The 17,676-nt window shown below is 44.0% G+C and overlaps 1 protein-coding gene across 8 annotated transcripts in view; it reads left to right on the top strand.

Moving 5' to 3' along the window:
• FLT3LG (fms related receptor tyrosine kinase 3 ligand) overlaps positions 1–17,404 on the top strand; it is a 740,120-nt gene extending 722,716 nt beyond the window's left edge. For 4 of the 8 annotated variants that reach the window (XM_086930222.1, XM_086930224.1, XM_086930220.1 and 1 more), the window contains one exon: positions 13,994–15,105. In XM_086930222.1, coding sequence (XP_086786348.1) covers positions 13,994–14,044 — 51 coding nt within the window. In that variant the 3' untranslated portion in view covers positions 14,045–15,105. Of the gene's footprint in view, positions 1–13,993 lie in introns of all 8 variants that reach the window. The other 4 variants (XM_086930225.1, XM_086930221.1, XM_086930219.1 and 1 more) reach the window with 4 other exon arrangements.
• Positions 17,405–17,676: the final 272 nt, after the last annotated feature.

Raw genomic sequence — 17,676 nt, 5'->3', positions numbered from 1 at the left:
TGCATATGGCTGGGTTCAAACTAAAATGGCATGGTGAGCAAAAAAACGATGGATTTAAGCCCAGATCTCTGTACTGGGGTGAATGTATGACACTCTTCTGCATTCTGTTCATCAATTTTTGTTTTTGCATTTGTCACCCTGAGTGGGACGGGTATGCCCAGACGTGGTCCTGTGCTTTCCATGCCACTGGAGTCAAGCTATCCTGGCTGAAGAGGGGTGAAACCCCGAAACCGGTCCTAGGATGCTTGTTTCCAGTCCAGGGAGGACCTGGCCTGGCAGTTCGGGCTGGACTGTACCCATTGGGCACAAGGTCAAGACTGATTTGCATATGGCTGGGTTCAAACTGAAATGGCATGGTGAGCAAACAAACTATGGATTTAGGCCCTGATCTCTGTACTGGGGTGAATGTATGACACTCTTCTGCATTCTGTCCATCAATTTTTGTTTTTGCACTCTACTATACTCCACTCTATGACACTCCACTTCACTCCACGATACTCCAGGCAGTGATATTCTACTTCATTAAACTTTCCACTGACGCTCTACTACACTCTGTGCCTCTCCACTATACGGCTCTGAACTGCACTCTTTGCCTCCGACACTACTCCACTCTAAAACGCTCTATGCAACTCCCTATATGCGACTCCGTGCCACCTTACTCCACTCTATTCTGTGGCACACTACTCCGCTCTACTCCACTCTATGCCTCTCTGCTCTGTGAAACTCTATGCCACTACTCTACAGCATTCTACGCTACCCCCTCTACACTACTCCACTTTACTCTACACCACTCCACAACACTCTATGCCACTCCACTCTGCCACTCTCCATGCCACTCCACTCTACGACACTCTACTCAACTCTCACACTGTACTCCAATCTACGCCACTCTGTAAGTAAGTAAGTAATTTTTTTATTGTATATAGTTAATTAAAACCTTTACAATATGGTTACATAAAAACACATGTTTTAAGAATAAAATGTACGACTTTAGCGGATCGTTAAAAAAGAAAACAAAAAGATAACTTGCTAAAATGTCTATATTTTTGGTATATGTGTAAGAGGGGATTCAGAGTCTGTTCGTAACCCTTCGGGCATTCATGTTCGAGCGTTCAGTGATCTTTTTTCTCAGTCTTCGCTACTAGCAGCAATGCCTTTTGGCAGAATCTGGCGGCCCTACAAGCTGTCTGTAGATGGTAACTATTCAGTGCTAGCATGACAGCTGGGCGGCATGATCTAATCTGAAAAAGGCGAAATACATGCAGTAGATAATAACGTCTCAAAATTTTCAAAGATGGGCGGATGCACAATATGTGCAACATTGATTCTTCCATTTGCCCACATAGTCTGCAGATAGGGGACGGCCATGTTTGCTTCCATGGAGGTGTATGATCTTTTAAAATGGTGATACCCATCCGTAATTGTAATAGTGTTTTTTGGGCGGCATTGGATATGTGATTTACTAAATACGGTTGAGGCTCCATTTTCACATACGTGGCCAGGACCGTCCAACTGTGTTTTTTCTGTGCTGATGCGGCTTTGTCTGTTAGCCAAGATCTTTGCTTTGCTGCTCCGTTGGTTACTTTTTTGAAAGCCGCAAATGTTAGATTTTATTCCATGCCTTCTTCAACTTAAGACTTGCAAGGGCGTTCTCCCATACTGGTTTCCAAGCGTTTTTCGACTTGGTCTGGTTGTTCATCTCAATCCAACAGAGGCCCATAAGCGTGTTCTCTTGGGCTGCTCTTAGTTTCCAACATGTTTTTAGAATGGCCGCTTGTCTGACTTGATGCTGATTTGATCGACCAAATTCCAGTCGAATCAGAGATTGAGATACAAACCTCGGAATCTTAAAGATATATTTGAACAGCTCTGATTGCTGTGTGTTCAGAAAATTTGCATCTTTACCCCTATACAATTCCGAACCATAAGTGAGCGAGGGTAAGAACTTGGCGGCTATCACCTTCAACAGGTACGCTTTGGACGGACAGTTCAATTTCGTTTTTAATATGTTTAGGGCAAAACGAAGTTTATTTGCCTGTGCCTTTCTTTACAGTTGGTGATCTTTCAGAGTCCACCCGGCATCAACAACTACTCCCAGATATTTGTACAAGCAGGTCTGCTCTATTTTGTTGCCTGCGATGTGCCATTTGAAGGATTTCCTCCCTGAACGAGAAGCAAAACAGACGATCTTCGTCTTTTTATAATTAATTTGCAGGCCCTGCGCACTGATGTACTCATGGAGCTTCATGATGGAACGTTGTAAGCCCAGCGGGGTCTGACTGCAGAGTACAATGTCATCCGCATACTGAATGCTCCTGATTTTGTGATGGGCTAGCTTTGGCAGATCACTTTCTGTCCCCGCAATGTGCTTGTCTAGATCCGCTGTGAAGATATTGAAAAGAGTTGGGGTCAATACACAGCCCTACTTGAGGCCCACATGGGTGTAAATTTTTAGTGTGGTTCGGTCGCTATTGCCTAATTTTATTCGAACCCAAGTGGATGAATACAAGTTCATGATGGCCTGCAGCAGCTTTGTTGGTATTCCCCAAGTGGCCATTTTATTCCATAGAGCCTCCCTCGGTACTGTGTCGAACGCAGCTTTCAGGTCGACAAAGCACGTATACAGCTTGGTTGACTTTTCCCTGGCTTTGTCCACCAGGAGGTTTAACGCCAGCAGGTTACATGAGGTATAGGTTCCGGGCCTAAAGCCAGTGTGTGTGATCGGCAAGATCTTGTTCGCACAATCCCAGTCTTCCAAGGCATTCAAAAGATTAGAGGCATATATTTTAGACTCGACATCTATGAGTGCGATGAGGCGGTATTTGGCTGGATCAGTTCTTAGGCCTGCCTTAAAGATTGGATGACGAATACTGCCTCTCCATGACTGGGGAATGCTTCCGGTCTGAAGTGCACTGTTAAATAGTGGGGAAAGATGATCTGCCCAGAATTGTTGGTCTTGTTTGAACAGACCATTCTGTAAACCGTTTGGACCTGGGGCTCCCTTAGATCTCAAGTTTTTTAATACCTTTTCTACCTGGGATGGCGTTATCCTGTTTTCATCCGAAAGCTGGTCTGTTTCGTAATTGTTTTCTGATTGCAGGGTCTGCAACGCTGGGCTCCCCACTGGATAGTTGATGGTTTGAGTTTGCTCTAAGTGCTGTATCCAGTCATCCTCCAGAATATTAGCGCTGAAGACCTGTGCCGTCCCGTTTGCAACTTTATTGATTTCAGCCCAAAATTTCCCATTGTTATTTGATTGACTGGATGCTAATAGTGATTGCCAGATGTTAGTTTGGTATTTTGATTTTTCTAACCACACTTCTTTTTTGTAAATTTGCCTTAAACTATAAATTTGAGTGGTTATATCATCACCCTTTGACCTGGTTGTTGCTTGCAGCTTCCTGATTTCTTGATTAAGGGTCCTTTTCTTGCGCACTATATTGCCCAAAGACGCTTGAGGAGTATTACTTGGTTTCTTTATGTTGCTGTGGTTGCCGAATCTCTCAGTTAGAGATGACGTCAGTCTTTCCCAGTTTTCCCGATGTGCGGATGGCTCTTCTCCGATCACTTCAATATCGATGTTTTTCACGAATATCATTATGTCTTTGATGTTATTGCCGTTCCATACCAGTCTCTGAAGGTTATAGAGGCTTGGGGGTTCTGTCAGGTCTTTGGTCGGTGTGGCCCTTTTATGTTGGATGTTGATTTCAAATGATTGCAGGCTGTGGTCGCTCTCCAATTTGTGGATGATTTTGTAACTAACGATTGTTTGCAGAACTTCTAGATCCACGATGGTATAGTCCAGCACTGATTCGGCCTGTTTAGATATTCTAGTTGAAGATGCTGGTTGGTCTTGTGAAAGCGGCCATTCAATGCGATCATCCCGACCTCAGCGAACATGCGTGCACACTGTTGACCTATCTTATCCCTTTTTTGATGATTTGTAATAATGCTTGGGATTGGTCCGCCAATCCGTTTGTGTTGATTCATAAGTTGGGCGTGGTCTGTTTGAAGCAAGAACATGTTCAGGTCGCCAGACACGACCAGCCCCGCCTGCGGGTACATGGATGGTAGTGATTTTATGAAGGCTTTTAAGGTCAAGATTTTCTCCACTTTGTTCTTGGGGTTTGTGTGAAGACAGGTGTTACAGATTATTATTGCACTCCACTTCACTCCACGATACTCCAGGCAGTGATATTCTACTTCATTAAACTTTCCACTGACGCTCTACTACACTCTGTGCCTCTCCACTATACGGCTCTGAACTGCACTCTATGCCTCCGACACTACTCCACTCTAAAACGCTCTATGCAACTCCCTATATGCGACTCCGTGCTACCTTACTCCACTCTATTCTGTGAGATAAATAACGGTGATGGATCAAGCCCTGATCTTGGGACTGGGTAAGAGTGGTCTGCTCAATTCAGACACTCTGTTCATCACCACCCCCTTTTGTAAATCGATTTTGGCCACTATAGGTGTGGCAGGGTATACTCAGACATGAGTCCCTTTCTCACTGCTCCATCAGGATTCAAGCAAGCCAGGCCGAAGAGGCTGAAATGCCAGAAACCGGCCCCCGGTAGCTTGGCTCCTTTCTGGTAAAGAATTGGCTTGGTAGTTTAGTCTGCCCTGTTCCCATGATGCACTGGGCCAGGGACAGACTGATTTGCATATAGCCAGGTTCTGAGCTGGGATGGGGCAGTGAGATAAATAACGGTGATGGATCAAGCCCTGATCTTTGGACTGGGTAAGAGTGGTCTGCTCAATTCAGACACTCTGTTCATCACCACCCCCTTTTGTAAATCGATTTTGGCCACTATAGGTGTGGCAGGGTATACTCAGACATGAGTCCCTTTCTCACTGCTCCATCAGGATTCAAGCAAGCCGGGCCGAAGAGGCTGAAATGCCAGAAACCGGTCCCCGGTAGCTTGGCTCCTTTCTGGTAAAGAATTGGCTTGGTAGTTTAGTCTGCCCTGTTCCCATGATGCACTGGGCCAGGGACAGACTGATTTGCATATAGCCAGGTTCTGAGCTGGGATGGGGCAGTGAGATAAATAACGGTGATGGATCAAGCCCTGATCTTTGGACTGGGTAAGAGTGGTCTGCTCAATTCAGACACTCTGTTCATCACCACCCCCTTTTGTAAATCGATTTTGGCCACTATAGGTGTGGCAGGGTATACTCAGACATGAGTCCCTTTCTCACTGCTCCATCAGGATTCAAGCAAGCCGGGCCGAAGAGGCTGAAATGCCAGAAACCGGTCCCCGGTAGTTTGGCTCCTTTCTGGTAAAGAATTGGCTTGGTAGTTTAGTCTGCCCTGTTCCCATGATGCACTGGGCCAGGGACAGACTGATTTGCATATAGCCAGGTTCTGAGCTGGGATGGGGCAGTGAGATAAATAACGGTGATGGATCAAGCCCTGATCTTTGGACTGGGTAAGAGTGGTCTGCTCAATTCAGACACTCTGTTCATCACCACCCCCTTTTGTAAATCGATTTTGGCCACTATAGGTGTGGCAGGGTATACTCAGACATGAGTCCCTTTCTCACTGCTCCATCAGGATTCAAGCAAGCCGGGCCGAAGAGGCTGAAATGCCAGAAACCGGTCCCCGGTAGCTTGGCTCCTTTCTGGTAAAGAATTGGCTTGGTAGTTTAGTCTGCCCTGTTCCCATGATGCACTGGGCCAGGGACAGACTGATTTGCATATAGCCAGGTTCTGAGCTGGGATGGGGCAGTGAGATAAATAACGGTGATGGATCAAGCCCTGATCTTTGGACTGGGTAAGAGTGGTCTGCTCAATTCAGACACTCTGTTCATCACCACCCCCTTTTGTAAATCGATTTTGGCCACTATAGGTGTGGCAGGGTATACTCAGACATGAGTCCCTTTCTCACTGCTCCATCAGGATTCAAGCAAGCCGGGCCGAAGAGGCTGAAATGCCAGAAACCGGTCCCCGGTAGCTTGGCTCCTTTCTGGTAAAGAATTGGCTTGGTAGTTTAGTCTGCCCTGTTCCCATGATGCACTGGGCCAGGGACAGACTGATTTGCATATAGCCAGGTTCTGAGCTGGGATGGGGCAGTGAGATAAATAACGGTGATGGATCAAGCCCTGATCTTTGGACTGGGTAAGAGTGGTCTGCTCAATTCAGACACTCTGTTCATCACCACCCCCTTTTGTAAATCCACTCTATTCTGTGGCACACTACTCCGCTCTACTCCACTCTATGCCTCTCCGCTCTGTGAAACTCTATGCCACTACTCTACAGCATTCTACGCTACACCCTCTACACTAATCCACTTTACTCTACAGCACTCCACAACACTCTATGCCACTCCACTCTGTATGCCACTCCACTCTACGACACTCTACTCAACTCTGACACTGTACTCCAATCTACGACACTCAAATCTATGCAACCTTCCATTCTACAACACGGTACTCTCTCCACAACACTGTACGCTACTCCATGACACCTCACTTCTCTCCTGTCTATGCCACTCCCCCCTACTGTACTCCACGCCACTCCGTAATACTCCCTTTTACAACACTCCACACCACTCTTAACTTTACCCCACTAACTTTTAGCCATGCTGAACAGCATCTACGCTGGTGTACAACATTGGTAAAACATATTGGCAAAGCCAATTGCTCTTGCATAGGCGAGACCAATTGGATTTGTCAATGCTTGTTCTTTTAGACTATAATCTCATATAATTTCAGTATATTCTATGTTGCTTTATTATTATATCATCTGTTATTGTGTCAATAGCACAGAAGTGGTATTAGCCCACTGGAATAATTGACTATTATTTTGACGCTCAACTGCTGGTTGTGTCCTCTATTCTGTACTGTATTTTACTATGCTCTTGCATCTGATGTAACTCTTAACACAACGATCCTAAATGTAAAGCGCTCTGATACCCTCTTGGGTCTGGTTCGCGCTATATAAAACCTTATAAATAAATAAATAATAATACTGCTATTTAGATGGTTTGAGTTATGTTACTAGTTGGATCTCAGAAATACAGTGCTCCCCAAACTCCACCCACTGTTATGTAAAACAAATTAGTGGCCTTCATTTCTGATATTTGGTTATAGCAAATTAAAATAATACTTTTTTTTCCTCAAACTCTTTAAATGATCTGTACAATTTATTTACCAGGCAATACATTCTCCATTGTAATATACATAAATAACAGACTCACAACTTCAAATATGAAACATATTATGAACAAAGTTACTTAAACTAATTAAGGTATAGATATCGCAAGTTACTTGAGAGATGGGACAGCTCAGCGAGTTGGTAATTGGCAGGTATAGTTCAGCTTACCGCTTGCAAGTATCTGGATCTTCCTATATATTCACCTTGTTACTTGCTGGTATCAACCATGCCATTGGTACAGTGGGGATAGTTAGGCATGGTGGTAATTCAGTATGTGTTCTTTACTGCCAGGGCACTGCCCAGGAAAGCCTTTGACCACATTTCTCAGTGATTGGAAGAGCCTTGCCAGGCTGTTTATTGTCGACATACATGTTTGCACACACCTAGGTTTTCATTTAATTAATCAGTGCATTTTAAAAATCATAGCTTTGATTCACTTATGACAATCAATTTTGCGCTCCCCAACCCCAATGCCCCACCACCAATGACCTCCACGTATTCCTTTACTAACACCCTCTAACAGTGCCGCTCATCTCTCCATAGCCCTTCTCTCACATACATTTCATCTGTTTTAAAACGCTGAAGGGGGTTAGCTTTGGCTTTACTAATAAGGATCTATATCTACCCAAACGAGCCATATTTTGCAACATTAGGAATGCATGATAAAAAAAACAGAAAACCCTAACCTATTTTATGCAGCTTGTATGCCGCTCTTAAATGCCACTTCGTAAGTCACTGTTTTTATATTAGGATTGTAATTTATGAATTGCTGTAACAAAAGGATCTCTGTGACAAAATGCAGTAATCCACTGAGCTTCCACATAAAGTACAGTTCTGTGATCTGCATGGTACGCGTTCTGTGCAACAGGAATATTAACCCTCTGCGCTTTTTTATGATCAGTCAAACTGCTACTAGACAAAATTCCGATCTCCCTCCAGCCGGAACATTAATCACCAGACTTCTCTTTACATTTTTTATTGCTGCCTGAAAACTGTTGGACGCTCAAGGAACTCTGCAGCAGGTGCTTTTAAAACCATAAGTTATTTCTAAACGCAGCGTCCACCTGAGGTCAGCGCCAGAATAGGTGGATTCTTCAGATATTCCAGGGATCGTTGTACTGGGCCACCCTGCTGCGTGTTTAGGAGAGGAGACAGTGGGTTGCTTTGAAATTAGGAAAGGTTCCCCGGCCCTATTCTTCTCTGGGAGGGCTATCTCCTACTGGTTAACAGGTAGTTGAGTGGGGCAGCCATCAAATCTTCAGTACCCTTGTTTTACGTTGCTCCTGAGAGGAGACTCCCATCTTCACCTCACCTTCCTGTTCACACTCTGGGCAAAGGCCATGCCTTGACCAGTCTGCCTGGAAATCACTAAAGTGCTAACCTTTCTAGAACTTGCCACAGAAATGAACTGCGGGAATACACAAAGCCTGTCTGCAACTTGGGTATACCAATGGGACAGAAACGTTCAGTCTCTGTGCCAATATTTCTTGACCAAAAGCCTGGGATCCTCAGCGGTGGTGACTGGGAGAATCGTTGGATTACCGGAGTTAGGACAACGACCACCAGCTCAGCTTGCAAGGTTTATGACCAGTCATCTAGTGAAACTTGAGAAGTCTCCAGGGCGAAGCTGCCTGGACCCAACTTCAAAGACATACTTCAGTAGCTACTTGGGAGGGGTTATGGGTGTACCTTCTTATGAAGAAAGGCTGCTTGGAAGACAAGGGGCCTAGAAAGAGCCCAGTTAGGCTACTGACCATTAACACTTGGAATCGGGATGACCGGCACCCCTGTGGCATGAGTGAGGCTTGGTGTCCTGGTCATGTCATCAGCATAGGCATCTATACTCCCACCTGAATCAGAAGATGTCAGTGGGAACTCAGCAGAGCAAGTTCTAAAGCACTAAAGCACCAAAGCTGAAGGAAGCCAACTGTCATCACATTTTTCAACACACAAGGGAGACTTTCAAGCATCAGGTAGAATACTGTACCTGTAACAGGGCATCGCCACTGAGATCTGGCCAAGAGCCCTATCTGCAATACCATGAGCATAGCAACCTTAGCTTCACTGGTACTAGTGATACTGCTACGGACCTGATCAGACCTCATGAAAGGAAATGCCAGTTGGGCTAGGGTAGATAAGACAACCTCTCGTCTTGCTGGGCTGTGCTGCATACACAACACTGGCAGGTGGTCCTTCCTCCAAAAAGCATGCAAACATTTGCCATACTGAAAGGTTCGGTGACATTGAACCATGAGAAGAGAGAAAATAAGGAAAGTATTGGGACTAACGTGTGAACATAAAGAGAAATGAGCTACAGTAACTACCAGTGGTGCCCCAGAGATTCCCTGCCACCAAGGCAATGGGCCAATTACCTTTTAATATCATAGACTTTCCAGTGAATACTGAGGGCAATCTTCCCATACCTCTAAACAATTAACCTCTGTGAATTATAGCAGTGTTTTATTAGTTGTATGAGTAGTCATAAAGTACTCTTTTAATAAACTAATATAGTGGCTGAATAGTGATTTGGTAACATCTGGTTGATGATTTTTGAGTGATCTAACCCTGCACAACATCCACGAGTAAGCTTTGGACTGCCTGATTTACCCCGAGAGTCAAGTTCTAGAGTTGAGTACTTGATGATCAGTTTTGGGCCCGATAGAATGGTTAACCTCTGGGAGGTGAGTGGTAAAAGGCCCTTATTCGCATAAACTGACCTTAAAAACCTCGGACTACCCTAGGACTCCTGAAAAGTACTGACACCCTTATATGCAAAGGGAAACCGATCCACAATATCTTCCTCATTGATGCTATTCCATCACAGAAATGTTCAATATGGCACACAGTAATTTCACTAGCCTTGGGTAAATATTTTTATTTTACTACTCAGTTTGCTTAAGGGTCTTTACGTCTCCAGACATAGTAACTGTGAAGGAAATTACTTTTGCGTGGCTCAGTGGTTCAGCTGGAAACAGTGTCTGAAGATACAAAAAGCTGCAGAATATGACATCAAGAAGGTGTCCTGATGAAATTTGTAAACTGCAAAGTATTGCATAATTTATTGAAGTCTAAATTAGATCTATATTTTTTCTTGTTTTTGTGGGTTTTGTTGGCTCACTGTAAAGAGAGATGGACGCTTAAGGTAACTCTCACACCTCAACCAGCCAAATGAAGCATTTGTTTCACAGTCCTGTTGGTAAAAGCAATTGACACCTCCGATTTTTTTTTCTCTGCAGGCAGAGCACGGGAAGGGTTCTCTTTCAAGGAAGATGACATTCCTCGACCAGCCCTAAAATTCTCTAGAAATTTTTCTTAGACACAATCAATTTAATTTCCGGGTATGCTAAACTCGCAACGAGAATTTCATGGATAGATAGATAGATGCACTGATGTCCAAATAGGCAAAGCATACCAATCCATATTCAGTCTTAGACCGCTCTAATCATTTATCCAATTTACATGGATCAGTCACCAATGCAAGATGGACTAGAACCTGTTGTGCTGGAGATTGAGGTACACAGTGCAAATGGGTATTTAAATGGCAAGTTTGGGATGGTCTCACTTTAAAACGCACCATTGTAACTTTTGAAGAGAAATTAAGACCTTGATGTTTCCAATTGAAAGTGAGTTGGCAGTGCATTGATAGTTCTAATGACCTCTCTGGCAACTGTGATCCTTAAAAAATACAATACGATCATGTCTTATTTAGCTACTGGGCCAGGTACTAGTACCCACCCTTCTGCTGAATGGGAGGGGCTCTTTTGCTTCACTCACTCAGAGTGGACTTAGAGCGGTGGCGAGCTGGATGAAGAACAACTGTCTCCAGCTCAACGCAAAGAAAACGGAGATCATGATCGTCGGTAGGAGATCGGAACTGTGGGGGGACAGGTGGTGGCCCGCGGAGCTGGGGCCGGCGCCCATTCCGGTCACAGAATTAAAGAACCTAGGAGTATGGATGGATCCTGCACTCAGTTTTGTGGGTCATACGAAGAGAACCGCGGCCTGTTGCTTTGTTATCCTACGGTCGTTGCGTCCCGTCCTGAAGTTTTTCGACCATCGTACCAGGCAGCTGATAGTCCAGGCTACAGTGCTATCTCGCCTGGACTATGCCAGCTCGCTTCTGGTAGGGACCAATTCAGCGGAGGTTACCCGCCTCCAACGTGTCCAGAATGCCGCGGCGAGAGCCATTGTTGGCTTACCTCGTACATGTTCCGTCTCCGGCACATTGAGATCACTGCATTGGCTGCCTATCAGGGCAAGAATCCAGTTTAAAGTGCTGAGTCTGGCGTTCAAGATTTTTAGGGGTGTGGGTCCTCAAATTCTTGCGGACCTTTTGTCCTGGTATGTGCCTACCCGGTCCTTGAGATCGTTGGGTCAAGCACTTACAGTGATCCCCCGATACAGGCTGTGTCGGGTTAGTGGTCGATCCTTCCGGGTCAGAGCGGCCGAGCTCTGGAACTCCCTTCCAGTAGAGATGCGGTTGCTAGACGATCTCTTAGTCTTCCGTAAAGTTTTAAAAACTTTTCTGTTTTAATAAATTGCCTTTATCTTTCCTTCTGTTGTGTTCCCTGTAGGTGTTGCATATTACCTGCCATGCGCCAGGACGCCCCTTGGCTGGGGCAGCTGTGCGCATTACAAATGTATGTAACATAACATAACATAACATAACTCTTTGAATTGCACTTTAATTTTTTACTGATTATTAGTGAGATGATATTGATGGTCTGACAATTGTTTTCATTTCACTGTTATCACCACCTCACTGACTACAATAAAACAATTCCTTACCTGTACATAAAAACGTGCAAACTATATGTCACTCTGTTAGACTTGGTATCCTTGGTGTGGTTTCCCCAGACTTTTTGCCTTTACCCCCTGTATTTTTTGATGGTACGCTGGATCTCGATTTTGCTGGTTTAGGTGCTTTGGGCACCTAGCCACTGCAGGCCGATGTCAAAGTGCAAGTGCTCCCTGTATAAAGTATTATTATGATTGGTTATCCATGATTGGCAGATTTGATTTACTAGGTAAGTCCCTAGCACAGTGCACTGTGTGTGCCTAGTACCTGTAAATCAAATGCTACTAGTGAGCCAGCAGCACTGATGACTCTCCCACATGAATAGCCCTGTAACTGTATCTCAGACCTGCCACTGTTTTGCTGTGAATCTACTTGAAGAAGAATTTCTAAGGGCCTGTGGGTGCTGGCCTCCTGTTCTGAAGTCTCAGGTACACAAATACTTCCCCCTGTAACCCTCTGACCAGCACCTGGACTCCTCTGTGGACTCCTATTGAAGAGGTCGCCAATTCCAGTTCCTTGGCCAGGAGCATTGTGTGGTTGGTGCTGCAAAGCAAGAAAAACAACGTTGATCCCGCCAGCAACACCGCGTCCTGCATCGAAGCCGAGGGCACCACTCATGAAGTGCACAACGCACTACCCTGCCTGCACCACAGCTCCGATGCCAGTGCATCCACCAATGCCGCCAGCACCTGCATCCTGTTACCGCGGAGCGAATAACAGACATGGGTGACTTCACAAACTCTTCGACTTTGCATCGCCCCACCGGTAGCGACGCCTCGCTGCTGATGGCGCCTAACTTCCCCTGTCCTTGATTTGCCTCCTCACGGACTCGATGCCTTGCCTCCTTCGTGGTAACCAGGGAACCGGTCTTGACCTCAGCACAGACGCCTCACCTCCACAATGCCATGCATCGCTCATAAACTTAATTTTCCAAGGTACTGTTGTCTGAGGGGTTTGTGTGACTTTGGGCCCGAAGCCACACACTTCGCAGTCGGCGCCATACTTTGGATTTATGCCTGTCACAATGTTATAATAGCCTTAGTTGGAGCTATTTGTTTCTATAAGTTCTATGTTTGAAATAACTGTTCTAAAGTCATAATTTGATACATGTATTTTGGATTTTTGTCTCTTTGTTCTCGTTTGGTTTAGATCAAGATACTTTATTTTTCTAAACTGGTGTGGTGTCCATTTGCAGAGTTTTCATTGCGTTATTGTGTGTTTTGAGTACAAATACTTTACACATTGCTATTTGGATAAGCCTGTCTGCTCATGGCAAGCTACCAAGGAGGCGAGCAGGGGTTATCTCAAGTGTGTAACTCCCTTACTCTGACTAAAAGCAAGGGCATACCTCTGCCAACTAGAGATCCCCATTTCTAACATACTCATATTGACCTTTCTGGCCCCACACACCTCTTAGCAGATGTGCAAACCATGCTCCACATTTCTAAGCTCTCCTAAGCCTTACCCGCTTTCGTGTGAAATCTTGGCCAGTGCCTGGTATGACAAAGTGGTTTATTAGTTGAAGTGGATGGCTGTTCACCACAAGTAATAATATCACTGTTCTTGTTAGGTCCAATTAAAGGCTTGAGTAATTTAAACCTGAGCTTAATTTGTAGATTAACATTTCTCCTCTCTGCTGATGTGTGTACACACTGTATGTACGTGTTACGCATGCAGTATTGCTCTATGTGTCGTACCATTTCTGTAGGTCTGCATTGCTATTGCCTAGGCTGTATATTTCCAGTGTCTGAGAGAAAATATGTACTATTGCCTGCCCTATACCTATTCCGCTTCTGTATAGGGGACGTTTTCACTGCTACTGCCTGTGCTGTGCCAGCTTTATGTATGAAGATGCTTGCATTGCTGCTGTGCACGTCATACCTGCAGCACGAATGTTATTGAGGCTTGATGAAGCCTTTGCAGTATTCTATAGCCAAACGCCTGGCTTTCTAAATACTAGTTTAAAGCTAGTCATAAGGCTTGTTTTATTACTCTTCATTATCTGACAGTTTTGTTTTCTTTGAATCTCCACAGCATCTTAGTGAAGACACCCCCTCAGAACCTACCCTTGCACCTGACGTATAAGCCTTGAGACCGAGGAAGAAACCACGTTTTCCATGGAAGGACAGCGGCTACCCCTGCAAACCCGCTGCCGTACAGCAACCAGCGCCTAAACTCTTACTCAATTGAAAAGGTACACTTGGCGCTACTCTGAACATACTTGCCACGTGTCTCAAGCAGTCGTGGCAGACCCTACACCATCTTCAGTGCTTTGGGCCTGTTTGGAGAAGGGCTGGTTGGTTATCGCAATGAAGCCTATTGGCACGAACATGAGAGCACGAAAAAGGAAAACAGGAATGTTTACAGCAGTATTTTGGAAGTCAGTTTAGAAGCCGGCGCAGCAGCTACCAAATTCAAGCCCCGGCTGTGTTTAGATGAAACAATGCAAAGCCCAGTTCGTAGATTTTCAGGAGGACCTTCTGGGTTAAGTTTAAGTGGAATTGTTTGCTTTAATTACTGCAGAACACTGGCACAACGTTCCTTTACTGCTTCGCGATGGGAAAGTAGAACTCACCTTTATTAAAGTTTTTCGATGGCGATAGTTTGAGCTATGGATAAAGACAGTATCCTGAAGTACCGCATGTTACAGTCTAAACCAGGGAAGCTTTTTATTTTCCTGGTTCTGAACTATGGCCATACCATGGAGGGACAAAGATAGGAGTGATTTAATTTTGGTACATGATGCCAGCAGGCATTTTCTGCAGACCGCCTTCTGGTATTTGAAACTCTTAATGGTGTGCCAATAATCCCTTTGTCGAAAGGCAACGTTGCACTTATTCATTCATCCTGCCATCCTGTTTTACCTGGATAAACAGTCTGTCATTACAATATTTGAAAGACAAGTAAGCTGCAGTGAAGCCTGGCAACACAATTTGTAGAGGACATTTAAATTCATCTTATGGCCCTCAGAAATCCTCTGGCTGTGACTGCTGAAATCAATTCAAATGCCATGCCTAACAAAACATATTCGTTCCTGTTGATAGTATGTTTTATGAATGTCTGGCTTATTTTGAAATTGTTGTATTTCACACCTCCAGTATTAGACATACGAATCCTAATAAAAGCCATAGAAAAGGTCGAGAAAACCGTGGAATTGACTCCAGAATGGGTTACACTACAGACGATGAACATAATTGTTTGCAGGCAAAATTACTGCGGATCACAGGAATACCTGACACCTGATGACTTACTTACACCTTTCACTGAGGAAACCTGCCTAAAACGATCCACCATGGATTTGCCTTCTAATGTGTAACCTTTTTACACGCCCCGCTAGCGTTGCAGCATGAGGATTTGCTGTGCTTGGTGAACCTTCAGTGCTTATGCCTTTATGTCCCATACCCCAGTCCCACATCATATATGTAGCTGAAGATAGACTGCAAATTCAACACTTTTGCTACAACATGTTCTAGGCTTATATTTTTATTAAGGTTTTCTCCTGACAAAAGATGATTCTAACTTGAGACCAAAATGTAGGAGTATAGTAAAGATAATATTGTCGTGACTTTGGTTGATTCTATTCTGAGGGTATTACCTACTACCAAGATCATGCATCTAACTCCTTATCTGCCTTGTCATTGTTCCCCTGTTTAGGGAATCGAAGAGAGTGAGTCAGTGACTGCACATTGGTGGCAATGCTGTTCATCTCTGCATTGCGTGAGTTAACAGCTATGATAACCCCAACCTTTAAGTTAATCAAGGTTGCAGTCCCATCATTGTTTGCGAAAATAATCTAGGCAAGGTTTAAGAATGATGAGTTGCTGTCAAAATAATGATACTCTATGAGGTTGGCCACCATCCTCGTTTTTACAACCAACTCTCCCTCCATTTCCTATACATTTTCAGACCAATGGGTGAGTAAATTGGATACTTCAAAAATGGGTACTAAACTGGATCTTTGACAGGTGTGACTAGAAGTTAGGGCCTTACATAACTTAATGGTAGGTAAGATCACATTACATTTCACCCAGATATTCTCTGTGTTATCAGAAGCAAAAGTACCTTCTAAGCCCAATACAGAGCTGCTCATGTTGACAGCTTTGGAAATTCCTACTATCCACAAAAAATCCATTCGGTATAATGAGACAAATTATAATGGAGTCCCTTTTATCAATAGCAGTTGGAAATTACCCCATGGGTAACTGAACCAGATTTATTTTTGTGCCCTGTGTGTAATGTTAAAATATCAGGGATCTAACTGCAACCCTTCAAGGTATGCAGGTCAACATGCTTCTTCCTTCCTGTGTAGCCAACTAAGGGTTTGAAGCAATCGTCAGGACCTAAATCCCTACACTAGTCTGCCTATTAACAGCCTAAGAGTGAATGGGGTCGACGTTAAGTGTTTATAGAAACATCAGAGAGGTATTAGACCAGCACTTTGATGTATGTCCGGTCCATGTTAGAGCTAATGTTGACATATGCACCAAAAATTCCATTTGTATTGTGTGCTCTATAAATGGTTATTAGGGAAGAATCCTCATACACAGAGGGGTCTACCTTAGATGATCACCAAGCTTGCATAAACATACATGTCTAATATATAATCTGAGCTTGAGACAAAGTCTAGGAAAAAATTATTATTGGCAAGTTCATCCAGAGGGTAGCCTAGTTTCCCCCATGTGGGTGTTTGCACAAGTGTAGGTCGGTGGATAGCTCCAACTAGACCCAGCCTAGAAACAGTTGTCCGTAAAAAGTTGATCTCTCATTAAGAGGCATGTGAATCTTATCCATAGTAAAAAAATAAAGTGTAACTGTATTCTGTTGCAGTGGGCACACATTGCCTGGATAGTACAATTTACTGAAATCAGAAAGATTTCTGATCAGGCTCAAGAATAGCTACCAGATTCGTAATCTGTCTATCACTACTCTAAACCAGCCACTGGTAATCGCAATGGACCTCATTCCAGTTAATCATTCTTCTCCCACTCTGCACTCCTGACAAGGGCCAACCCTATGCAAATCATCCTGGTCCTACTTTTATAACAATAGTCTAGACCTGCTGGGACCCGCTTAATTGAAATACAAGAAATGCCAGTGATTTGCAGCTTGTGTCCTTTCAAGCAGCGTGGACGGAAGAAGCATCTTGTAATATCTGTTGCCCTAAAGATATCTACTTCATCATAAAACAAAGTGACAAAATTAATACTTCTCCACTTGTGATTAGTTGACTGATTTGTAGTCCAACATTTTTCATTTGATTGTTTCGGGGTTCTGGTAGAGATAAAGTTCCGACGGGAAAGCCCATGTTATTTGCGATAAGTTTCTTATTTGAGACCCACCATATAACCTTATAAATGTTTCAGCTGTCTGCCAAAAATGTGGATCACTCTTAAAAGTCCTACTGTACACCGTCTCCTCCAAGCTTGGTAAAGACTAGCACGAAATTTTCCAAATTGTATTCATCTGCTTTGGTTTTGGCAAGTTCTGTTCAGATCTGTCAGGGGGAGGGACAAAAAAGAACCTTCACAAAGATTATTTGTTACATTTTAACTTTGCTGTCTACTACAGAAAACAATGGATGAACAGAATTACACCAAACGAGCTTGAAGATCAAACTTCACTCAAGGAAGTGCCTTTGTTTGATTACTGACTGTAACTTCACTTAACTGTGATTTCAACAATTGTAGTTAGCAAAGCTTAACCTGCATCCCCGCCAT

This window comes from Lissotriton vulgaris, chromosome 7 (genome assembly GCF_964263255.1).
Source record: "Lissotriton vulgaris chromosome 7, aLisVul1.2, whole genome shotgun sequence".
Lineage (NCBI taxonomy): Eukaryota > Metazoa > Chordata > Amphibia > Caudata > Salamandridae > Lissotriton > Lissotriton vulgaris.
This window is presented reverse-complemented; position numbering and strand designations above follow the sequence as displayed.